A 25,487-nucleotide genomic window follows, 5' to 3' on the forward strand; every position below is an offset into this window, starting at 1 on the left:
GACCCACATTAGGACTCACATTAGCCAGATTCACAAGGGGGCACATGCATCTGGAGTTCGATTGCAGTGGCTGGAGGCCCTGGCACACCCATTCTTTCTCTATATCTGCCTTTTTCTCTCTCTCTCTGTTACTCTCAAATAAGTGAATAATTTTTTTTTAATTTAAAAATTGTAACAGTATGATTCTAGGAAGGTTTATCATGTAAATGATTCTACTTTTCTTTTCATTTATTGACCTTCTCAGGGATTGGGACTGTATACCATGAATATGTTTTCATGATTTTTTTTTTTTTTTTTTTTTTTTACTTTTCATGGTGTCTTTTAACACAAAATGTTATTAGTAATGAGCACAAAGTAAATCTTAAAACTTTGACTATCTTGTGTTTTTCATTATATATAGTGAATTTGAATACTAAACTATGTACAAATTACAGTGATAATCATGATAAACAGTTATTGAATTGGAGAGATTGATTTAGACTTCATTAAATCAAACTTCATTATCACCTAATCAGGAATGTGTAACTTGTGGCTGTGGCTTACAGGTAATATTCATAGATGATAATGTCATGTCTTAATGTCAAAAGACTGGATATTGCTGAAAGAAGGAAACAAAATCAGATAATATTCACCAAATAGTACAGAAATAATTATATGAGGGCAAAAAATCCTTATGACAATAACTAATAAAATCTTTCCAATTTGTCAGTATGCCACAGTTCATCCAGTTTTCATAACTGAAGGAATAACCCTTTGTGGATATTGATAGAAAAAAAAAATCACTTCAGTTGAAGATTTTCACCAAGGAATTGAATTAATAATGATTTCAAAAGTCTTTAGTGGAACTAGGTTATACCATTATTGCAAGGAAATACTTGAAAATGTATCATTGTATAAAATGAATTCCTTGGAGTTATTGATAGAATAAAGGATTATAGGAATGGGAGATGGCTCCATGAAGTGCTTGCCATACAAGCATGAGTCCCTTAGTTTCCTGCAGCTCACAGAGCTGCTACTCTGGCCAATGCAGTGGTTGACAACAAGGAAAATAAGAGACCTTATGTCAGATGAGATAGAAGGCAAGAACTGACACCTGAAATTTGTCTACTGACCTCCACAAGCATGCTGTAACATGTGCATGCTTCCTAAAAACACACATACACACCATACAAATGTGTATACTAGAAAAAAAGGGTAAAAGGTCTTTGAAAACTAATCTGTAGTAGTAGTTCCTGAATTTATAGTACCATGGCCCATAAAATTCAGTAACTATCTTACATCTAGACTTTGTGTGCATTTCAGAGGTTGACATTAGGTATCTTCCTCAATTGCTGTCTACCTTATTTTTTCAGACAGTTTCTCACTGATCAGGGAGCTCAGTGATTGGGCTCCTCTAACTAACCATCAAGCTCTAGGTGTACTACCACATCTGGCTTTTCATGTGGATGCTGGGGATCAAACTCAGGTCCTTATGCTTACCTAACAAGCACATGAACAATGGAGCCATCTCCCCATACTCAGCTTCACTTTTTGCCAAATAAATATATATAAATCTATGAAATGCCACATAATTATTTGATATTATTTTATTATGGAGTAGGCAAATAATGTAATAAATATCACCTTTGATTTGGAGGGGCTAAACAAGCTAATTAAAATAACATTTGCCTTACATATTTAGCATGATTTTGTTTAACACTGAGAATATTAAAACTGCTCTTTTAGCAAGTTTCATGAATATATTGTAATAACTACAGTCACCATATTGGACAATATTGCATTTATTCTTCCCATGTCACTCAGATTTTATATTCCTTGATAAGTATCTATCTGTATCTACCCTTGTCTCTAATAACCATCACTCTACTCTTTGTTTCTGTGAATTGAATTTTTTACATCCCACATGAAAGATCACACAGTATTTAAGCCTAGTGTATTTCACTTATTATAGTCTCTTCCATATTCATATATGTGGCCATAAATTATGTACATATTTCAAGGATTAATACTATTTCTATAAAGTATGAATATAAATATATATGTTTATTATTACATGCATTTTTTATACATTCATTCATTTATGGACCCTGGTTTGATTCTACATATTGGCTATTGTAAATAATGCTACATTGGACATAGAGTGAATATACACTTTACAGGCATGTTTTAAATTATAAATGGCTTAGAAATTTTTCACATTTTTTGGTGCATCTGTGTCTTTTTGTCCTTCATTCCATTGAGGTAATGTCTCACATTTATTGATTTGTGTATATTGAATCATATATTGTCCAGTGATAAGTAGCACTTTATTTTAGTGAATAATTCTCTTAATAGACTATGTGTTTGAATTTGGTTTGCTAACATTTTACAGAGGTTTAGTGTCTTATTAATCAGGATTAGCTACAGTTTTCTCTTTCTAATGTCTTCAACCTGGCTTTGATGTCAGGGCCATGTTAGGCACATAAAATGAGTTAGTAAGTGTTCTCTAATTTTAGAAAGAGTTTGAGAAGAATTTGCTGGGAGATATTTACTTAATAATTGAATCCTGTCACTAATTATTGATCTACCTAGATTATATATAATTCAGTCTTTGAGTCCTGCCCTCATTTTTCTTATATAACCTAGCTACAGGCTTGTTCATTCTATTAACCCTTTCAAAAAATTAATTCTAGTGTCACTGATCTTACTAACTTTGGTCTCATCTTGTTGCTTTTTTGATCCCTTGGGTATAATAGGCTATTTATTGTGACATCTCTATTTTATTGTAGGTATCATTTCTATAACCCTACAGAAATAACAGGATGTTTATTTTATTGTACATCTCATTTCTATAACCCTACAGAACTGCTTTTGTTATGTCAGATAAGTTGTTTGCATTTTCATGTGTCTCAAGATGTTTGAATTCTTTTATCTAATATCAATTGTTGAGAAGTATGCAATTAATTCACAGATATTTGTGAAATTTCTGGTATTCTCCCTATGACTGATTTCTAATTTTATATTTTTGTCCTAAATAGTTACTTGATTCCATTTCTCCTAAATTTGATAAGACTTCTTTTGTTGCTTAACATGTAATCTGTCCTGGAGAATACTTATGTGGAGTTAAGAAGATTGCATTCTTCTGCCTGTGAATGGAAAGTGATATATAGTTGAAGTACATATTAGACCAAATGGACTTTGTATAGCTAATGTATACTCCAAGCACAGTGTTTCATAATTTGAATATTAATTGTATGTTAAGTAGTGTTCTTGGTGGGATTTATCACAGAGCAATGTAAAAAGAAACCCTTTTATTCTTAATGAGTGAGACAATATACTTAAATGAGTCATTTAGCTGTTCAAACATTATAAGTAAACCGGGAACGGTTTCTCATACTGCTGCACTGGGAAGGCTGAGAAAGGGCTACAGCGTGAGTTCCACGCAAGCTTGGCTAGAGTAACATCCTGACTCAAAAATAAAATAAAACAAAAAATGTAAGTGGTAAGGAAAAGTCAATAAAACAAGACAGAGGAAATCAAGACTGCCAAAGGTAAAGGTAAGGGTGTGTGTGTGTGTGTGTGTGTGTGCGTGCGCGCGCGCGCGCATTTATGTGCATGTGTGTTTGATTTGAAATAACAGAGTCAGAGTAGATTTTGTTGAGGTTGTGGTACATGAGCAGTATCCTGTGGCTTGGACAAAGGTGAAAAGAGAAAGATTCAGAAAGCTACTTTTATAACCCAGGCGAAAACTACATTGCAGTTTGGAACTGAAAGTGGAATTTATTGTGAGACTTTTGTCAGATTATTTTTTGTCAGAGACTATTGTCAGATTATTTATGTGCTTTGAAGATTAGGCCAAAGCATATTCAAAGAGATATGATATTATGATATTAAGCATTAGAAGGGGCTGGAGAGATGGCTCAGAGTTCAAGTACACTTTTTAACAATAATGAGGTTGTAAGGGGGCCTGAGAACACCAGAGTTTGATTCCATAAACAGCTAGACATAGACATATACTCCTATAATCCTAGTACTACAGGTAATCAGAGACCTGAAAATCCTAAGGGCCCTACAAGCTGTAAGATTGTTAAAGACATTTTGGCTCAAAACAAAGATTAGATGGAAGAGCCATAGAGCCAGACACCCAATGTTTAGCTCAGGTCACCACAAATGAGTTTCCTCCACGTCAGAGGAACATGTGGTGTGTGCCACTCCACACACACTATACCATGCCCCCCCCCCAATGTACCAAAAAAGGTAAGAATTACAGAAAGATGATTCTATGATATATCATCAGAGAAACTGGAAGAACAGAGTTGTCACTAGGTTAAGCTGGAGAAGGTTATGAGCAGAAAACTTTTTTTTCATAAAAACATGAGTTCAGTTTCAAAAATGTCAAATTCAAGAATTTAGTAAATATCCAAGAAGGATATTCATTAGTCATATGGACAAACAAGGCAGGGGAGAAAACTGGGTGGGAGAAATCAGTTTGGGGTTTGTCAGCAGAGTTGTCATATTTATAACAAACAGGAGGGCAGGTAAGAAAACCAGAGATCCAAACACTAGAAGTAACAAAAGAGATCAAGAAAGAGGTAGTAACCATGGAGGTAGAGCAAAAATGAGCAAAGTATTTTGGTATCGAGTAATGAATTACAGAGAGAGAGAGATCAAAAGCTAAATACTTTCAAATGCTGATCAAGGTTAATTAAAACAAAAATTTGACTAGTAGGTTTAGTCACATTGACATATGTTTAACTTAGCAAAAGGAATTTTGCAGATGTAGTGAGGTTGAGATTGTGATTAAAGGCCGAGGAGGGGAGGACATGGAGACAAGTACTACTGGCTCCTTTTGAAAGAATAACAGAAATAGACATCATTAGAGCTTTAAATGGTAGCAGAGGGATAAAGTAACATATATTTTAATTTAATTAAATTAATTTACTTTGAGAGAGAGAATAGACATGTCAGGGCCTCCAGCCACTGCATACAAATTCCATATGCAGATGCATGTGCCACCTTGTGCATCTGGCTTACATAGGCATTGGCAACTTGAACCTGGGTCCTTAGAACCTCAGTGGTTTCTCATCAGCTGAGAATGGGGACTGAATGGACATTGAAAGGGAGAAAAGATCTAAAATAATAATAGATGCAGTTACTTAAGGCTTTTGACTCATTTAAACACTATATTTTTCTCTAGCTCTTAGGATCTTAATATTGTTAGATTAGTTATTTTTATACTCAATAATAGTTTGTAGCAAGAGGTATATCTTTAAGCTATGGTAATTTTCCCTTCAAGCCAAAATCATTCTGGTGTGTGAGTCTGTTTGTCATGTTGCTTCAGTGTCTCTGCTGTTCTGCTTCAGTAATGGGACTTCTGTGTTAGCACAGAAACAAGTCCATGCTTTTCCTCTCATCTGGCTTCTAAAGAGTTGCACCACTGACTCCTGTCCCCTACACAGTGTATTTAAGAGCTTTAATTTTGCAAATAAAATAAATATTAATATATTTTATATATTATATTACATATTCATCTATATTTATATAGAGATGAATATGGAGATCCTGAAATCCGTTCTTAATGTTTTGATGAAATGATTGCAGTTAAATATTTCTAGGACATCTATAGACCACTAGGTGCATCAGAGTGTTGATAGTGGCAACTTGTTTGTGTGTGAAATTCATTGCCTGGTAAGGTTAACTGGAAGAGAGCATAGCATTAATCCTGTAGAGGAAGGATACATCCCTACCTGACCACTAAATTCAGTCTGTGAATTTGATAAGATTATTACTTTCACATTTTAGATAGTTTTGCTATAAAGTCTAGATTTCTAAACTATTACATATTTTGAAAGGTTGCTTTTATTTATTTGAGAGAGGCAAATGGAGAGACAGGATGTGTGCACCAGGACCTCTAGCCATTACAAAGGAACTCCAGATGCATGTGTCATCTTTAGCAACTGGTTTATGTGGGTAATGGGTGATTGAACTTGAATCCTTTGGCTTTGCAGGCAAGTGCTTCAACTTCTGAGCCATCTCTGCGGCCCTAATTTATCTTTATTTGTAGCATGAAACTCTATTTGACTAGTATTCCTTTCTCTAGACTTTAAAACATTACTATCCTTTAGAGACAGTTACTTGATGATGCAAACAGTGTGACAACCATACTGACATTAGTACCAGAAGAGCACCAGGAACACTGCAGCTTGAACACGTCTGGAAAATGGTTCTTTTTAGCATTCCTCTTCAATAACACAACTCCTGCATTTATCCATGGCCATTGTTATTTTTATCTGTGTGCATACTCTAGATATGTATGTGCAAATAACCAGCCATTTCATGTTGTCACCAACAGAATGGTTTACAAACTCAGCGGTAACATATGACATTCACTTCTCGTGGTTCAAATCTCTAGTTTAGTAATATTAAATAATTTTTGAAGCTCAACAGTACATAATTCCTAGACAGTTTTAAGATTTATCTGTTGTTTTAACTTGAACTATTCCACCTAGTTAATGAACTAGATGGGTTATTTCCAGTAAACACAAAAATGAAAACCTTTTAAAAAGTCTTATACTCTTAATCTTTTAGAACAAATTAAGTATTTTAAAAGGATATCTTAGTTTGTTCTTCTTGCCAATAATGCTACCTTACATTTATCATTTTCCTTTCACCTTATGTTTTAAATGCTCATGCTTAGTCTGTCAGGTCACTTTAATTTGATTTATATTGCTGTGTTTCAATCCTGTATAAGTCAAATTTTATGTCTTCAATTTATTTTCAAAATAATTACTTGTTATACAAAGCAAAGATACCAACATGTTGCTAACTTATATCTCAAGATAAATATTGATTTTATATAGTAATATAATTTATGTTTAACATTGTTTGAGTATAATTCAGTCTTTCAGTCACATTTATTCCATTTAAACTGTCCATCTGGGTCCAATAGCGAAGCAAGACCCCATAAGTTATACCCCAGCACCAAAATAAATCAGCAGTACCAATTGTTTGCTAGGCATTATGTCAGACCCATGTATTGAAATGTTTTGTCCTTCAGGAAGCTCACAAATTAACTGAAATAGAAAAAGAAAAAAGGTGGAATGGGGATAAGTCTTTTTCACTTAGCATTTTACATCAATATTATTTTAAATCATTTTATATAACTCAATAAGATATACATTATGATTCCCATTTGATTAAAAAAAAAGAAAACTAGTCATAAAGATAAAATGTTGCTCTGACTGGAAAGATGGCTTAGTGGTTAAGGTGTTTGCCTGCAAAGCCAAAGGACCCAGGTCCGATTCCCCAGTACCCATGTTAGCCAGATGCACAAGGTGGTACATGTATCTGGATGTTGCTTCCAGTGGCTGGAGGCCCTGGCATACCCATTCTTTCTCTCTCTCTCCCTCTCTCACTTTCCCTCTCCCTCTTTCTTTCTTCCAAATAAATAAAAATAAATTTTTTAAGTTGCTTTATTATAAAACCAATTACATAGCAAAGTTGTGCTGCTAGCCTTTAGTGTTATAACTCTGTGTACATTTATACTAGAAGAAAACTTGTATACCAGCACTGGAGATATAGAAGGTAATGTATAGTCACTGGTTTCAAAGAGTTCTAATTTTTTGAGACTAACTCAAGTTCTAAAAATGCAGACTCTCATTTTAGACTATATTTGTTTAAACCCATCTTAGCACATTTTTGTTTAAAATCATACTCTGATGATGAAAAGGATCATAACATATTTTCACTAAGCAGCTATTGATTTTGTTTAAAGTTATTTCTTAATTTTGGTCTATAAGAGGTTTGTACATGAAAGTCATTTACTATAACTAGTAAAACTTACCTTCATTTTTAGTGCCTCAAATGATAGCTGCTACAAATCAACAAAATAAAAAAGCAATCAAGTGTCAATAGTGCATAGTATTTAAAATATATTATTGATATTCACCTAGTGGAATCATACATAAATACCCGGGATTGTTTTCACATACTCCGTTGTTAAAGTTATAATGTGATTTGTGGTGGAACAGGAAGTAAGAGACTAAACTGGTCAGTATAGTGCTCTCTAGTATAGCTGCCTCTTGAAAAAAATTACCTGGTGCTTATGAGAGCTTCTCCTTCTCACTCCAATCTCTCTTTGTTTTACAAACACTGACAATTATTATATAAAAGAGCCTTAGCCTTATGCTTATCAAGGAAACATGTATTTGCTTCAGTGATATTTGAATTATTAGTCCTAATTCTGCCCTATCTGATCATTCAGCCAACAGAGATATGCCAGGCATTATAAAAGTTGTTTATTCTGTTGTTAAATGGATAGAATTGCTGGTACCCTGTTTGGGTTTATGGCACTATAGTTTAGACAGGACTGTGTTATTTCATTGAAATTCACATTACTTTCAAAGGAAGGAGTGTCTAGCAATTCTTAAATATGTATGAAACGGGACACTGAGCATCCCACACTGAATTATGCTTTACTGATCTTAAGAAAGGGCTGGGGGCTGGAGAGATATTTTAGTGGTTAAGTGCTTGCCTGTGAAGCCAAAGGACCCCGGTTCGAGGCTAGATTCCCCAGGGCTCACGTTAGCCAGATGCACAAGGGGGCGCACACGTCTGGAGTCCCAGGCACACCCATTTTCTCTCGCTCTCTCTCTCTTGGCTCTTACTTTCTCTGTCTGTCACTCTCAAATAAATAAATCAAAATAAACAAAAAAAATATTTAATAAAGGGCTGGTATTTTGTGATTTAACCACCTAGCTTCTGTTTGCTACGTATCTACTCTTTTGCATTGTTCAGTAATTTTCTCATGTATATGTACATATATCACATTATTTGTAATTATTTGAGAATTTATATTAATATTTATGCATATATTATGTGTATATATGTATGTGGGGGCATGCATATACCATGGAGTACATGTAAATATCAGAGGACAATTCTTACCCATTCCTTTTTTTTTAGACAAGGCCTCTTGTTTGCCAATGCATACCCCAGACTTTTAGTCTGGGAGCATCTGGTGATTCACTTGTCCTGTTTCCCTCTTGCTATGATTATAGTGCTAGAAATGCAAACTCATGACTTCACACCCTTGTGTGGCAAGTACTTTATTCACAAAACCATCTCCCCAGACCAATATTTTTGAGATAAGTAAAATTTTAATGTTATAAAATCAAGAAAATGTTAACATATTTATAACATTAAAATTTCAGTTTATTGATGGTCGACTGGCAAAACTTAATGCAGGAAGGGGTTTCTCTGATATATTTGAAGAAGAGATCACGTCTGGTGGCTTTTCTGGAGGTAAGAACAGTCTATGATAGGATAATATGTTTTGTAAATAACGTTTGGATTTTTGCACTTGTGTCTGGTATTCCATAAGCAGCTATTTTCTTTAATATTCCATATTTTAATTTCAATTTTCATCTTAAAGGAATCATAGCATCAGCTTATTTTCCTGATATCTGTTATCAAGGTAAGAAGGTTGTCTCATACGTTGGTAGCTGTTGGCTCTAGTAGTCTCTTAATTTTACTGGAAATAACACAGAAATCCAATTAATATATATCACTTAGTCTTTCCCCTGGAATAATAGTAGTCTCAGGAAAATGACTAATGATATTTATTACTGAGTATAAATTTTAAAAACTGAGTTATTATTGAAATAGTACATTGTTATTGAAAAGGAAATATTTGCGTACCAGAATTCATTCTACAGTTTAAGTAAGTTCACTAGGTGAGCAAGTTTTTGCAATCTTTGTTGCACAGTCTTGCTTCATCAGAAAAGTTTTTGGATTACCATTCTATTTATATATTTTATTTATTTTTAATTTCTATTTATTTATTTGAGAGTGACAGGCAGAGAGAAAGAAGCAGATAGAGGGAGAGAGAATGGGCGCACCAGGGCCTCCAGCCACTGCAAACGAACTCCAGACACATGTGCCCCTTGTGCATCTGGCTGACGTGGGTTTATCTATAAACTTCACATGTTAGTTTTATTCTTAAGTAATATTTATTCTCAGACTATAAAGTATAGGAATAATTAAATTAATTTATTTATTAAAAGCTGCACAGTTGAACTCAGCAGTTATAGATTTTTACCTGGAAGAAGTACAGTATTCTGTGGATAGCACTGAGCTTGAGGAAAAGTTAGTTCATTTGACTCAGCAAGTAAGAAAATGTGGAATAATTCAGCAACTTGCTTTCCTCAGCTCGTGAGCAAAAATGTAGCTTCAATGGAACTTTTGTGTTAAAGTACTGCTTTTTACTTTTCAACTCAGACAAGCAAAATATTGTCAACTTATGGACAAATTGCTTGAGGGCTCTATTCAATATTTACATATCTGCTGTCTCATTATCTTTGTGACCCTTGGGGCTAGCAGCTTTTATAGAATTGAAGATGACATCTTGTGACAGTAATGGTGTAGAACTATGTTCCTTTTGTACAGTTTAAATTCTGTCATAATATCCATTGGCCTGACACTACCTACACAAGACCATCACAGGACGTCAAAATAAAAGGGAGACTGATTGAGAGGAGGAGGGGATATGATGGAGAGTAGAGTTTTAAAGGGGAAACTAGGGGGAGGGAGGGAATTACCATGGGATATTGTTTACAATTATGGAATTTGTCAGTAAAAATTAAAAACAAATAGCCATTGGTCTAGACACCTCTGTAATAGAGCAGAGATAGCTGACTTTGCTGGTATAAGAAGGTAGCTGCAGTAAGTAGAGGCTAACATCAGAGCTCTGTAGGTCTCTCTGGCCTCAAAGCTACATGTGTAATAGGTTGACTTTTTTCCTAATGTTGTAATAAAACATCCAGTATACAAGGGTAGTACTCAAGCCTTCCATATACTAAATAAAAGAAATCCATGTCTGCTGTTTCATCATGCCTTCTATCCAAGTAATTTATTTAAATTATAATTTATTAAGGTAATTTCAAAAGATAAGAAACAATACTAGTTTCCTCTGGAATTCCTTGTTCAATAATAAGGCCATTGCAGTAATAGTTTTTATTAGATTAAACTTGTTTCTTACTTTTTTAAGTTCAAGACTTAGTCAGAGCTCATCCAACCACTTGAGAGCCTTTTGTGGCCACCCTCAGCAGCAAGAGGGCTGACGACTTGTCTACCTCAAATATCATCACAGGAAAGGTGATGCAGATTTTATTGTTGTTTTGGTTTTTGGTTTTTGCAAGATAGGATCTCACTGAGCCCAGAACAGGATGACCTGGAACTTACTAACTTACCCTGTAGCCCCAGGCTGGCCTTGAACTCAAAGCAGTCCTCTTAAATCTGCCTCACAAGTGCTTAAAAACAGTTTATGCCACCATACCCTATGATATGTTTTTTTTTTTAATTTTTTAAAATTTATTTGAGAGCGATAGACACAGAGAGAAAGACAGATAGAGAGAGAGAGAATGTGCGCACCAGGGCTTCCAGCCTCTGCAAACGAACTCTGGACACGTGTGCCCTCTTGTGCATCTGGCTAACGTGGGACCTGGGGAACCGAGCCTCGAACCGGGGTCCTTAGGCTTCACAGGCAAGCACTTAACTGCTAAGCCATCTCTCCAGCCCTGTTTTTTTTTTTTTTTTTTTTTTTTAAAACAATGTCATAATCACATAAAAAAGGACACTTTCTGTAAGAGAGGTACTTTGTACTGGAAAGTGACTGAGTAGCCTTTGGCAGTTTTTTTTTTTTTTTTTTTTTAATTGGGATGTTTACAATTTAGGGAATATTTGCGCATTGAAACAATCAAGCAAGAAGTTAAAATCTAGGTGAAATCAGATGATATGAGAGATTAGTTTAAATTAATTGTATGTATGCTTAATGCTTTTGAATCTTATCTTGTTGACCAAATTGCTAATCTTATTTAATGATAAAACTGGTGCTCATTTTTATTTAATTAGCTCAACTGGCACTTACTCATTATGATGCAGTCAAGTCTAAACTATCTTTCTACAAACATGAATGAACAACATAGTGGCCATAGTGAATCAGAACCCTTAAAGGGATAGGAAATCTATAAAACCCATTCATTATTGCTTCACCCTTTACCAGGGCAAAGTCTCTCAACTGCCAAAATAGGAATACTTCCTTCATATAGGTATGCTTTTCCTTTTGTTGTTGTTGTTTTTCTGAGACATTTAGACTAGACTGGCCATGACTTTGTCACATAGTCAAAGATGATTTTGGACTTCCTTGTTGTTTCATTTTTATTTTTATTTGACAGAGAAAGAAAGAGGCAGATAGTGCCAGAGTCTTTAGTCCCTGCAAACAAACTCTAGGCAATTGCAAGTGAATTCATTGATTACCTAATTGCATTACAACTAGTCTTGCTAGTATTTAAGCTTCTGGTAGCCCTGATACACTGTATCCAGAGAGTTGCATTTGCTTCCCATTTCCTTAGGTACTATCTTTCAGATTTACAAGTCTGCTAACAATACTTTCAGAAATAAAACTGCAGTTTATTTGTATTAAACTAAAAATACCTACTAATGTACAATGATGGAATAATCTTTCTTTTCTGGTTTGCTGCATTTCCAAAGGTATTTCCAACTTTCTCCATTTATTTTTGTCTTTGCACTGCTAATAGTTTAATTATGGGGAGTTAGGAAAGAACAATTTGGAGAGGATATGTACTGTATAATATTATTATTCCTTTAGTATTCTAGAAATTCATTATAAAAATGAATAAAGGCTTACTGGTTTCTTAGGATTCAAGAGTTGAGAAGAACGAGAGAGGTAGCTGTAGCTATATAATATGGTATCAGGAATTCTATAGAGTAAGATTGCTGTGTGAATTGACTATAGTGTTGCTTACATTAAACCAGCTACATAGAGAATGAAAGACATATAACTAAACTCTACACACATACAAATGAATGCATTGAGAATAAGTGAACTATGAAGTAAATTTTTAAATTTATACCATGTCAATGTTCAGGATGTGACATTGTGAGAAATATTAGTATTGTTGAATCTAGGTATATAGCATATTGACATTCATTGCATCACTTACTGTAAGCATTTAGTAGGTATTATGATGCTATGATTATCTCCAAATAACTTTTTAAAAAGTATAATGAAAGTACCATGTACCATTGAGATTCATATAGCATAAGGAAAGGAGACCTGTGCAGTTAATTAATTCTTATTCTTTCTCCAGTGACTATCATCACTTGTCATTATAATACTCATTTAGCAAGATAATCTACATTCATGATTCATTGCATGCAAACTATTTTATGACATTAAAGGAAAAGTCAGAATGACTATGAAGTTTTTCAATTTTTATTAACATTTTCCATGATTATTAAAAAATATCCCATAGTAATACCCTCCCCCCCACCTGCCCCTTTGAACTTCCAGTCTCCATCATATCTTCTCCCCATCTTAATCAGTCTCTCTTTTATTTTGAAGTCATGATCTTTTCCTCCTCTTATGATGGTCTTGTGCAGGTAGTGTCAGGCACTATGAGGTCATGGATATCCAGGCCATTTTATGTCTGGAGGGAGCACCTTGTAAGGAGTCCTACTGTTCCTTTGGTTCTTACGTTCTTTCTGCCACCTCTTCCGCATTAGACCCCGAGCCTTGGAATGTGTGATCGAGATGTTAGTCAGTACTCCAGTCACTTCTTTCCAGCACCATGTTACCTTCTGAGTTATCCCAAGGTCACTGCCATCTGAAAAGAGAATATTCTCTACCCAAAGTGAGAGTAGTGTTAATATAAAGGTATAAATATTAAGAGAATGGCTTACTGGGCAGTCTGATAAGCATAGTATATACACTTATCCAGACATCAGCAGTTGTTACACCCCTAGTGCTCATGACTACCCCTGTTTTGAGTTTTCAGTATCAGGGATGTATTCCCCCCCATGGAGCAGGCCTCCAGTCCAGTTGGAGGGCAGTTGGTTTCCACCATGACAGACATGCCACTATTGCACCCATTGGCTCATTTGGCCTGGCTGGCCAAATACAAGGCTTTCAGTGTCCACTGTTGAGCATCTTCACTGGTGGTATCTCTCCCATTGAACTACATGTAGAATGGCGTCTTCCAGCTTTCTGTCAGCTGGTCTACATGGAGGAGGTTATCAGCTCAATTCCAACAGGAATTTTCAGTGGCCTTACAGCCTAAGTATGTGGAGTTGGTTTTTCAAGGTAGGGTCTTGCTATAGCCCAGGCTGACCTGGAATTTACTATGTAGTCTCAGGGTATCCTCAAACTCACTGTGATCCCCCTACCTCTGCCTCCCAAGTGCTGAGAATAAAGGTGTGCACCACCACACCCAGCTTGACTATGATTTCTTTATCATATGCTTAGCATTTGAATTTCAAGTGCAAAAATTTAATGAACTTATTTTCCAAATCTGCCACATTTTATTAAAAACTTACCTATATTTTATATCATAACCTAAAAGTTATCAAATTTGTACTCTTACTGATTTTTTCTTTTCTTTTATTTCTCTATTCATTAATATTAACAACATTTTGTGGACACATCATGTATTGGTACCATCTTTTGCCTTGACTCTGCCCCATTTCTGTTGGGGACATTCTTCAGTAGGATTGTAGGTATTCCTGATAGGGCTCTGGTTTATGAATTGTGGGACAGTAGTCAGTTATTTATAAGGGGAGGGAATGCCTCGGGGCATGATGTCTCTACCCGTGACTCTTACAGTCTTTCCACTCCCTCTTCTGCAAAATTCTCTGATCCATGGTGGGTAAGATTTAGTCTGCTTCAATGATGAGCTCTTAGGAGCCTCTGGTAGGTGTTGAGTAATTTTTATTGAAGTCATTTATACTAACTTTATATGAGTCTTCAATGTGTTCTTTATTTTATTAAAAAATATATGTATGTATATGTATGCATATATATATATATTATTGACAACTTCTATACTTATAGACAACAAACCATGATATTTCCCTCCCCTCTCCCATTTTCCCCTTCATAACTCTGCTCTCCATTATAACCCCTCCCTCTCTCCATTAGTCTCTCTTTTAATTTGATACCATCTTTTTCTCCTATTATGAGGGTCTTGTTTAAGTATTGCTAGGCACTGGGAAGTCATGGATATCAAGGCCAATTTCTGTCTGGATAGTTTATGCAAGGAGTGGTACCCTTCCTTTGGCTCTTACATTCTTTCAACCACCTCTTCCACAATGGACCCGAGCCTTGGAGGGTATGAGATGTTTCAGTGCTGGACATCCCTCTGTCTCCCTTTTTCTAAGCACTGTGTTGCCTTTTGGGTTATCCCAGTGGTCATCACCACCTGAAAAGAGAAGCTTCTCTAACCAGAAGTGAGAGTAGCATTAATATATGAATATGAGCGTTAAGTATAGTGCTTTCAGGGCAATCTGGTGAGAATAACATATGCATTTATCCAGACAAGAGCAGGCTTTATACCATTAAGGCTCATGACCTCCCCTGCCATAGGCTTTTGATTATGTTTTCAGTTCCAGCCATGTATTCCCTCCCATAGAGCTGGCCTTCAGTCCAATTAGACAACACTTGGTTTCCCCCAGAGCAGAAATGCCACTATTGCACTCGTTGACCTGTCTGGCCAAATTTTAGGCTTCCAGTGTGCACTGTTTTCACCTCTGATGACTGTCTCCCATAAGGCTGCATATGCTAAAGCACCTTTCAGTTGGCTGGTCTACAGGGAGAAGATTTTTTTCTCAGCACCACCTTGATTTCTCAGTGACTTTGCCACTTAGGTATGTGAAATCTTCAGCAATAGGGTCTTACCATCTCGTCCTCATGGGAAACCAAGGGCCTTGGCAATAGCCTGTAATGTTTTTGAGGCAACAAGGACCTCCCTGGCCAACACTCACTGTAAGGTATCTCATTCCTGGCACCAAAATTTCTCTAGTAACAATCTATGCCTTCTCGATGTGCCATTTTTCATGAAAGTAGATTTTCATATGTCTTATTCAAAATATCTTGAATTTTTAGTGACCCTCTCCCAACCCTTTTATACAGTCTTTTCCCCTGACCTCACTTAGGCCTTTCCCCTCCCTATTATCTGTTATTCTACTTACATATATATATATATATATATATATATACAATACCATCCCCTTACGATAGTCCCTCTCCGCCCTCCTTTATAGCCTTTTTCAAGCTTACTGCCTCTGCTACTGATTTTTGGTTCCAGCTCACACACTATAGTATACACTATATATTATATATATTTGGAGCTAGGATTCACATATGAGAGAGAACATATGACATTTGGCTCTCTGGGCCTAGGTTACCTCACTTAGTATAATCCTTTCCAGATCCATGCATTTCTCTGCAAATTTCATTTTTCTTTACCACTAGGGGCTCCATCTCCTAGCTATTGTGAATGGAGCAGCAATAAACATGGTTATGGTTGTACAAGTATCTCTAAGGTAGTGAGAAGAGTCATTAGGGTATATGTGTAGGACTACCATAGCTGGATCATATGGTAAATCTATTTTTAGCTGTCTCAGGAACCTCCACACTTATTTCCACAATGGCTGTACCAGAATAAATTCCCACCAACAGTGAAGAAGGGTTCCCTTTTTACCATGTCCTTGCCAACATTTATTGTCATTTGTTTTCTTGATGGTAGCCATTCTGACAGGAGATTGAGATCCCATCTCTTTTAATTAGTTTTAATTTTCATTTCCCTGATGGCTAAGGATGTAGAACACTTTTTTAGATGTTTATATGCCATCTGTATTTCTTCCAGTGAGAACTCTCTAGATCTATAGCACATTTTATTAACTGGGTGGTTTCTTCTTTGACTTCTTATTGTTCTGTTTTTTGGGGGGGTTCTTTGTATGTTCTGGATATTAATTCTCTGTCAAATATGTAGGTGGCAAAGATTTTCACCCATTCTGTAGGTTGTCTCTTTTTTCACTTTCCTTTGCTGTACAAAAGCTTTGTAATTACATGAGATCCCAGTGGTTGATTGGTGTTTTTATTTTCTGAGCAATTGGGGTTATATTCAGAAAGTCATTACCTATTCCAATATGTTCAAGGGTTTCCCCGACTTTTTCCTGTAGAAATTTCAGAGTTTCAGATCTGATATTAAAGTCCCTGATCCACTTGGATTTGATTATTGTCCATGGAGGATCTATTTTCATCCTTCTACATATAGATATCCAGTTTTCCCAGCACTATTTGTTGAAGAGGCTGTCTTTTCTCCAATGAAGGTTTTTGGCATTTTTTCAAAAATCAGATGGCTGTAGATGCCTGGATTAACATCTGGGTCCTCTATTCTGTTCCATTGGTCTACATGTCTGTCTTTGTGCTGATAGCATGCAGTTTTGTTACTATGGCTTTATAATATAGCTTAAAATTGGGTATAGTGATACCACCAACCTTATTTTTGTTGCTAAAAAATCTTTGGGCTATTGGAGGATTTTTGTGCTTCCAAATGAATTTTAGGATTGTTTATCCTATTTCTGTGAAGAATACCATTGTAATTTTAATAGGGATTGCATTAAATGTGTAGATTGTTTTTGATAAGATTGACATTTTCACAGTATTGATTCTTCCAATCCAAGAACATAGAATGTCTTTCCATTTCCTTGTGTCTTCTGCAATTTCTCATTTGAGTGTTTTAAAGTTCTCATTGTAGTGATCCTACACTTCCTTGGTTAAGATTATTCCAAGGTACTTTATTTGTTTTTATGAGGCAATTGTAAATGGGTGAGATTCCATGATTTCATCCTCTGCATGTTTGTTGTTAGTATATAAGAAAGCTACTGATTTCTGTGCATTTTTTTTTTTGTATCCTGCTACATTGCTATGTGTTTATCAGCTCTAACAGTTTGCTGGTAAAGTCTTTAGAGACTTTCATTTATAGAATCATATCATCTGCAAATAATGGTTACTTGATCTCTACCTTTCCAATTTATATCTCTTTTGTTAGTGTCTCTTGCCTTATTACTATAGCTAAGACTTCCAATACTATGTTAAGTAAAAGTAGTGACAGTGTACACCCTTGTCTTGTTCCTGAATTTAGTGGAAAAGCTTCAAGTTTTTCTCCATTTCGTATTATGTTGGCTGTAGGTTTGTCATAAATACCTTTTATTATGTTGAGATATGTTCCTTCTATTCCCACTTTTTATAATACTTTTATTATGAAAAGATACTGGATTTGTCAAATGCCTTTTCTGAATTTGTTGAGAAGATCATGTGATTTTTATCCTTTAGGCCGCTTGTATGATGTATTACATTTATTGATTTGCAGATGTTGAACCATCCCTGTACCCTTGGGATAAAGCCAACTTGGTCAGGGTGAAAAATCTTTTTTGACATATTCTTGTATTCTGTTTGCCAATATTTTGTTGAGAATTTTGTGTCATGCTTATAAGGTAAATTGGTCTGTAAATTTCCCTTTTTTTTGTTCAGCATTTGTCTGATTTTGGTATGAGGGTGATGCTGGCTTTATAGAAGGAGTTTTGTAGAATTCCTTCCTTTTCTACTTTATGGAAAAGTTTGAGAAGCAGTGGTGTTAGTTCTTCAAAGAAGGTCTGGTAAAATTCACCAGTGAATCCATCTGGGCCTGGACTTTCTTTAGTTGGGAAACTTTTTATAACTGCTTGGATCTCTGTACTTGTTATAGGTCTATTTAAATGGTTTATCTCATCTTGAATTAATTTTGGTAGGTCATATGAATCAAGGAAATCACCCATTTCTTTCAGTTTTTCAAACTTAGAGGCAGAGATATTCTTAAAGTATGTCATGATTTTCTGAATTTCTTTGCTATCTGTTGTAATGGTGCCTTTTTCACATCTATTTTTATTAATTTTTGTCTCTTCTCTCTTTTTTCTGGATAGATTTGCTAAGTGTTTATCAATCTTGTTTATCATTTCAAAGAACCAACTCTGTGTTTCATTGATTCATTGGATTTTTTTATTTCTATTTTATTAATTTCTTCCTTAATCGTTATTATTTTTAACTGTCTACTGATTTTTGGTTTGTTCTTCTTGTTCTTAAGGTAGAGCATTAAATTGCTTGTATTTGTTAACTCTAATTTCTTAATATAGGCACTTAGGGCTATAAATTTCCCTCTTACGACTGCTTTCATTGTGTCCCAAAGGTTTTGGTATATTGAATTATCATCATCATTTGATTCTATGAATTTATTCGTTTTCTTTTCTTTTTTTTTTTAAGGTAGGGTCTCACTCTGGCCCAGGATAACCTGGAATTCACTATGGAGTCTCAGGGTGGCCTCGAGCTCATGGTGATCCTCCTACCTCTGCCTCCCTAGTGCTGGGATGAAAGGTGTGTGCCACCACACCCAACTTTGAGTTTCTTTTTGATTTATTCAATGATCTATAGATCATTCAATAGTGTAGTGTTTAGTCTCCATGAATTTCTGTATGCTCTGTAGCTTTTCTTGCTGCTGATTTGCAGTTTAATCCCATTGTAGTCAGAGTATAAGGGATTATTTCAATTTTCCTGTATTTGTTGAGATTTGCTTTATGTCCTACATATTGTCTTATTTTAGAAAATGTTCCATGTGCTGCTGAGAAAAAAAATGTGTATTCTGCAGCATCTGGATAGAATGTTATGTAGATAAGTTAGGTTCATTTGTTCCAGGACATCATTTAATTTAGATATGTCTCTGTTTGCTTTTTGCTGGGATGACCTGTCAGTTGATGAGTGTGGTGTATTGAAATCTCCCACTGCAATTGTGTTTGATGTTATCTGTGACTTGAAGTCTAATACTTTCTGATGAAAATGAGAGCCCCCATATTAGGTACATATATATTTAGGGTTGTAATGTCCTCCTGTTGGAGTGTTCTTTAAATCAGTATAAACTGACCTGACCTGAATGTCAGAGCCACATGTTGGGTCATGATATGCAGAGACATTTATCCTACCCATAACTGTGGGCTAACTCCACAATGCATGACCCATATACCTCAACAAAGAGGGGCCAAGGGGAGGAGGTAGGTCACGGATGAGCCTAATAATGGTACCAAACTGACTGTATTTGCTGAATACAAAACTAATTAATAAAAAAAATAAAAAATTTTTAAAAATACCCTAAGCCACCAGGGCTCAGGACTCAGGCTCTGGAATTTATCCCCTGAGTCCATGTTGACATGAATAAATTTTGTTTCCTCATTCTAAAAAAATAAATAAGTAAAAATAAACTGACCTTCTTTATCTTTTCTCACTAATGTCAGTTTGAAGTCTATCCTGTCAGATATTAGGAAGCCCTGCTTGTTTCCTAGGTGCATTTGCTGTATTAGGTCTGATACCTGGTCTTCTACTTTAGATATTCTATTCTCTCCATCCATTCTACTGATGAGACTTTCCACAGAGCTTATTATTTTACTTGCTTTGTTTTTCAGAGCTAGGATTTCAGCTTGGTTATTCTTCAGTATTTCTATTTCCTTACTCATGTCTTATAATGACCTTCTTATTTCATTAAGCTTGTTTCCTGTGTTCTCTTTCAGGAATTTGTTTTCTTCTTTAATTCCTTTGTTTTCTTCTCTGATTGCATTCTGTTTCTGATTTCTTTGAGTATAGATACAATCATTCTTTTGAAATCTTTGTCAGGCATTTCATCTAAAACAGTCTCATTGGTGATCATTTGTAATAGATTTATAATTTTTGGTGGGAGTGTGTTCTCTTGATTCTTTGTGTATCTTGTATTATAATGTTGTGACTTTTGCATCCTGAATTGGTTTGATGCTTGGGTTTTCTATTTATCTGCAGTATTCTTAGATGTGTCAATCCACCTTTATGTACTCTTAGGATATGAGTTTAAGGTGCCAGGTGTAGCTCTTGTACCCCACTTCAGCCACAGAAATAATCTTAAGCGTTGAGTTTGCTTGCTAAGCAAGTATTCTAGTGGACTGTATGGAATAATTTATTGGCAGATTCTAAACTTCAACTGAGTAGCATACACAATCAATAAAAACATAAACAAATATGCAATTGTGGGGATTAAAACAGTCTTATAAAGCCAGAATCCCTAAGGGTGTGTGTTGTTCTACACCCTTAATCTTTTCAGCTGGGGGATAGAGATTTCTGTTCTGAATTGGGTTCTAGGTCAGCCTCAATCTACCCCCAATAATTACAGAAGCAAAAGCCAAAGGGCCCTTTAAGTATGAAAGCATCAAACACAATAGTATTCAACCCCCACATACAGCTTATTTGAAAATGGTAAAGCCAACCAAGAATATATAACCCATAACCTGCCCTGACATGGAAAGAGAAATTAGCTCTGGCAATACGCAGGCCTATGTACCTGTTTTTTTTTTCTTTTCATCAGTCAGCCTCCTTACCTTTTGGGGTGGCTTCCAATCTCACCACTTTGATCCCTCTGTGTTGTGCTGTGGAAATGAAACTCTGATCAGCTGTGCTGGCTGTGTTGCCACTGGTGACGGAATGCGAAAGTTTGTGGTTGTTATGGTGGGGGATGGGAGAGTGTAGACTTCTGGAGTTGCCCACGCGGTTCTGCCTGTGTCCCTTTCAGTAAGTAGCTCCTTAGTTGAGCTTCAGATTTCTTAACTTGGCAAGAAGGCTGATGACTTTGAAAATTTTCCCTTGTTTGGTCTCTGCTGCTGCTGCCACTTGGCATGTCTGGTGGGGCGGTGCTGTGAGGGTGCACAAATCCCGCAGGCCGCAAGCACCTCTGTGGGATGCTGATTGTTTTCCTCCTTTCTGGTGGATCTTTGGTCTCTCCTGCTTCTCCACTGTCTCTAAGAATAACCTATACTCCTTCAGTTTCCAGAATAAGGCTGTATTTTTGCTGTGGTATTGCTTAAATCCCTCCCTAGGCTGGTGTGGCGTGGCCCCTATGCTGCCATCTTACCCAGAAACTCCCTTCTTTGATTTTTTTTTTTTTCCTGTTTTACTCAGCAATGTTGTAATGTTTAACTCTGGTTGTCATCTTGACAAGGTTTAGAATTCCATGGAAATAAGTCTCTTGGCATGTCTGCTAGGGATTTTTGAGATTTTTTTTAAACTGAATTTGTTAGATCCACTTTATTCCTAGGTGGCACCATTCTATGGCAGCTGTGTCCAAGATTGTATAGAAATGACAGTTGTCTGAAAATCATCATTAATCTCTGTTTCCTTCCTGCTGATGTGACAATGTGATGATATCTGGTTTTCTTGTCCTGCAATGTTTTCCCCTCCTTGACTGACTCTGTTCTCTGGACTTTCATGTCTTATATTGAGGTCTTTAATCCATTTGGACTTGATTTTTGTATATGGAGATATGAGTGGGTCTAGTTTCATTTTTCTACATATGGTTTTCCAATTTGTACCACACTGGTTATTGAAAATGCTGTCTTTTTTCCAGTCTACATTGTTGGCACCTTTGTCAAAGATCAAGTAGCTGTACTTACTTGACCTAAGGTCTAGGTCTTCAGTTCTGTTCCATTGGTCTATTTTTCTGTTTCTATGCCAGTACCATACTATTTTTGTTACTATGACTTTGTGATAATAGCTTTAGGTCAGGTATGGTGATACGTCCAGAGGTTTTTTATTGTTGTTGTTTTTGTGTTCTTGCTGAGGATGTGTTTGGATATCCGAGGCCTTCTGCCATTCTGTATGAATTTTGAGATCTTTTCTTTTTTTCTATCTCTGAAGAATGATGCTGGAATTTTTATTGTTATCGCATTATATTTGTGTATTCTTTTGGTAGAATTGTCATTTTCACAATATTAGTTCTACCTATCCAGGAGCATGGGAGGTCTTTCCATCTTCTCAATTCCTCCTTGATTTCTATCTTGAGTTTTTTTATGTTTTCATTATATAAGACTTTCACATTCTTGGTTAGTGTTATTGCAAGGTATTTAATTATTATTTATTTATTTTGCTATTGAAAATGGGACAGCCTTGCTGATATATTTCTCTGTATATTTGTCCTTTGCATGTAGAAAGGTTACCAATGTTTTGCATGTTGATTTTGTATCTGGTCACTTTGCTGAAGGAATTAATCACCTTTAGAAGTTTTGAGATAGAGACTTTCAGGTCACTTATTTATAGGAGAATGTCATCTGCAAACAAGGCTAACTTGACTTCTTCCTTTCCAGTTTGTATCCCTTTAATTTCTTTCTCCTGTCTTATGGCTTGTGCTAGTACTACCAGAGCAGTGTTGAGAGTGGACACCCCTGTCATGTTCCCGATCTCAGTGGGAACTCCTTGAGTCTTTCCCCATTAAGTATTATTTGGGCTTTGGGTGCTTTACATATAGCCTTTATTATGGTGAGATATAAGCCCTCCATGCCTATTCTTAGCAGTGTTTTGATGGTGAAGTGATGTTATATTTTGTCAAAGGCCTTCTCTGCATCAATTGAAATGATCATGTGGTTCTTATGATTAAGTTTATTTATGTAGTGCATTATATTGACCAATTTCTTTATGTTAAACCATCCCAGCATCCCTGGGATGAAACCTACTTGATCAAGGTGGATAATGCTTTTGATGTATTGTTGAATTTGTTTTGTGAGGATTTTGTTCAGGACCTTTCCATCTAAATGCATCAGGGATGTAGGCCTATATTTTTCTTGTTGCATCTCTTTCTGGTTTTGGTATTAGGGTGATACTAACTTCATAAAAGTAGTTGGAGAGAATTCCCTGGTCCCACTTATACAAAATAGTTTGAGAAAAATTAGTTTCAGTTCTTCAATGAAGGTTTGACAGAATTCAGCTGAGAAGTCATCAGGTCTTGGACTTTGCTTCTTAAGGGTGGGTTTTGATTATCCTTTCAGTCTCCATGGATGTGATATGTTTATTTAGGAGATTAATCTGCTCTGAGTTTAGTTTTGGTAGGTAGTATAAAAAGGCTAGTAATTCATCCATTTCTTCCAGATTATCCCATTTTATGCAGTAGAGGTTTTGGAAGTATGCTCTGATGATTCTTCCATTCATAGACTTAAAATATTTATGAGCGTAATTGTGTAAAAGTGGCAAACACTTACATAAAAGCATGACATTGAAACATAAGTTTGATACACAAGTAAATCTTAGATTTCAATAAATGTTATATATTCCCCTAAACTAATGCTAAAATAAAAAAAATAGCTTTACATGTGAATAATGTAGAACTCTTTGCATAATTTAAGAAGTCCTACTTTTGTTGCTAAGAATTAAAATAATTTATCTTCATAGTATTACACTTATTTTACAACATGAATAAAAGTTTCCCACTGTACTCGTTCTGGATGGAATTCATTTGCAGATTTAATTTTTTAGTAACCATTTCTGGCATCTAACATTTTTTATATATTCCAGGAAACTCACGGTCATATCAACAATGGGTACATACAGTCAAGGTAGGCATAAGTCTTCACTATCTTCTCTTCTCACTCCTGAAAGTATGGAAAAGCAAAAAGTATGTTGTTTACATGTGTGTTTCTCATTAATGTTGTTTGAAATGTTTTTATATGTCCTCATACTTTTGATATTATGTTTTTGATAATTATGAAGATAGTTTTAAAAGCAGAAATTTTTAGCTCCAGACAAGGACTTAGGTGGAATAGAAAGATAGTATGGGAATTGTGTAATTAAAAAGATGATTTTATTACTATGAACAATATTTAAAAGCTGATAAGTATTAAATTTTTATTAAACCTTTAAATATATACATTTATTATTGTCCATGTTACTTTTCTCCCTAGCCTTCAAAGGTGGAATGATTTTTGAAAGATGGTTCATCCCAACTAAATGAAACATATAGAGTATTTAAATCTTTCCTAAATCTTAGAATATATCACATCTTTTTTGTTGTTTTTTTTTGTTTTTGTTTTCCAAGGTAGGGTCTCACTGTAGCCCACACTGACCTGGAATTCACTCTGTAGTCTTAGGGTGGGCTAGAACTCACAGCAATCCTCCTACCTCAGCCTCCTGAGTGCTGGGATTAAAGGCGTGTGCCACCATGCCCAGCTAATATATCACATCTTAAAAGCACTAGACATGAAATAATTATATGAGACTTTAATTTTTTTTAATATAACTATTATGTACTACTAACAATGTCTTACTTTCAGGAGTATTTGTCCCAAGGTCTGAAAGCATATTTTCTTTTACAGAAAGGAGGGGCACTATTCAACACAGCAATGACCAGAGCAACTCCTGCTGTACGAACTGCATACAAGTTTGTAAGTTTCTCTGGCTACTCAACAGTCCTATTGGTGAAAGAATATATCTATTTAGAAGGGAGACATAAGTTAAAAATGTTTTCTAGTTTTTAAATGAGTCTTCTCAAAATGTTTAGAGTTAATATTAGCAAAAGTAAATTTAGTTATTAAATTGTTATTATTGTATAGGGACAACATTTCCTTTAAATAGCCTAAAAGTAGTTCTTCATTTAACTTCAAAGCTATCAGGAAAATTGTATAGCATTTTTTTAAGCAGTCCATAATGCAGAAACTTTTTGAAACTTTGATTCTTTCTTATAACAGTATGTTTTAAATTCCTTTTGTGTGCTTGAGGCTCAAGTAGAAAAACAAAAACAAAACAATATGCTTTTCCTTCAATATGCTTTTCCTTCAAAGAT

The 25,487-nt window shown here is 35.4% G+C and overlaps 1 protein-coding gene across 3 annotated transcripts in view; it reads left to right on the forward strand.

Annotated features, from left to right (window-relative positions):
- Dennd1b (DENN domain containing 1B) overlaps positions 1–25,487 on the forward strand; it is a 265,313-nt gene that overhangs the window by 204,204 nt on the left and 35,622 nt on the right. For all 3 annotated transcript variants that reach the window (XM_045141132.1, XM_045141130.1, XM_045141131.1), the window contains 3 exons: positions 9,192–9,282; positions 24,224–24,264; positions 25,021–25,089. In XM_045141132.1, coding sequence (XP_044997067.1) covers positions 9,192–9,282; positions 24,224–24,264; positions 25,021–25,089 — 201 coding nt within the window. The remainder of the gene's footprint in view (positions 1–9,191; positions 9,283–24,223; positions 24,265–25,020; positions 25,090–25,487) is intronic.

The sequence above is a fragment of the Jaculus jaculus genome, chromosome 1 (genome assembly GCF_020740685.1).
Source record: "Jaculus jaculus isolate mJacJac1 chromosome 1, mJacJac1.mat.Y.cur, whole genome shotgun sequence".
Taxonomy (NCBI): Eukaryota; Metazoa; Chordata; class Mammalia; order Rodentia; family Dipodidae; genus Jaculus; species Jaculus jaculus.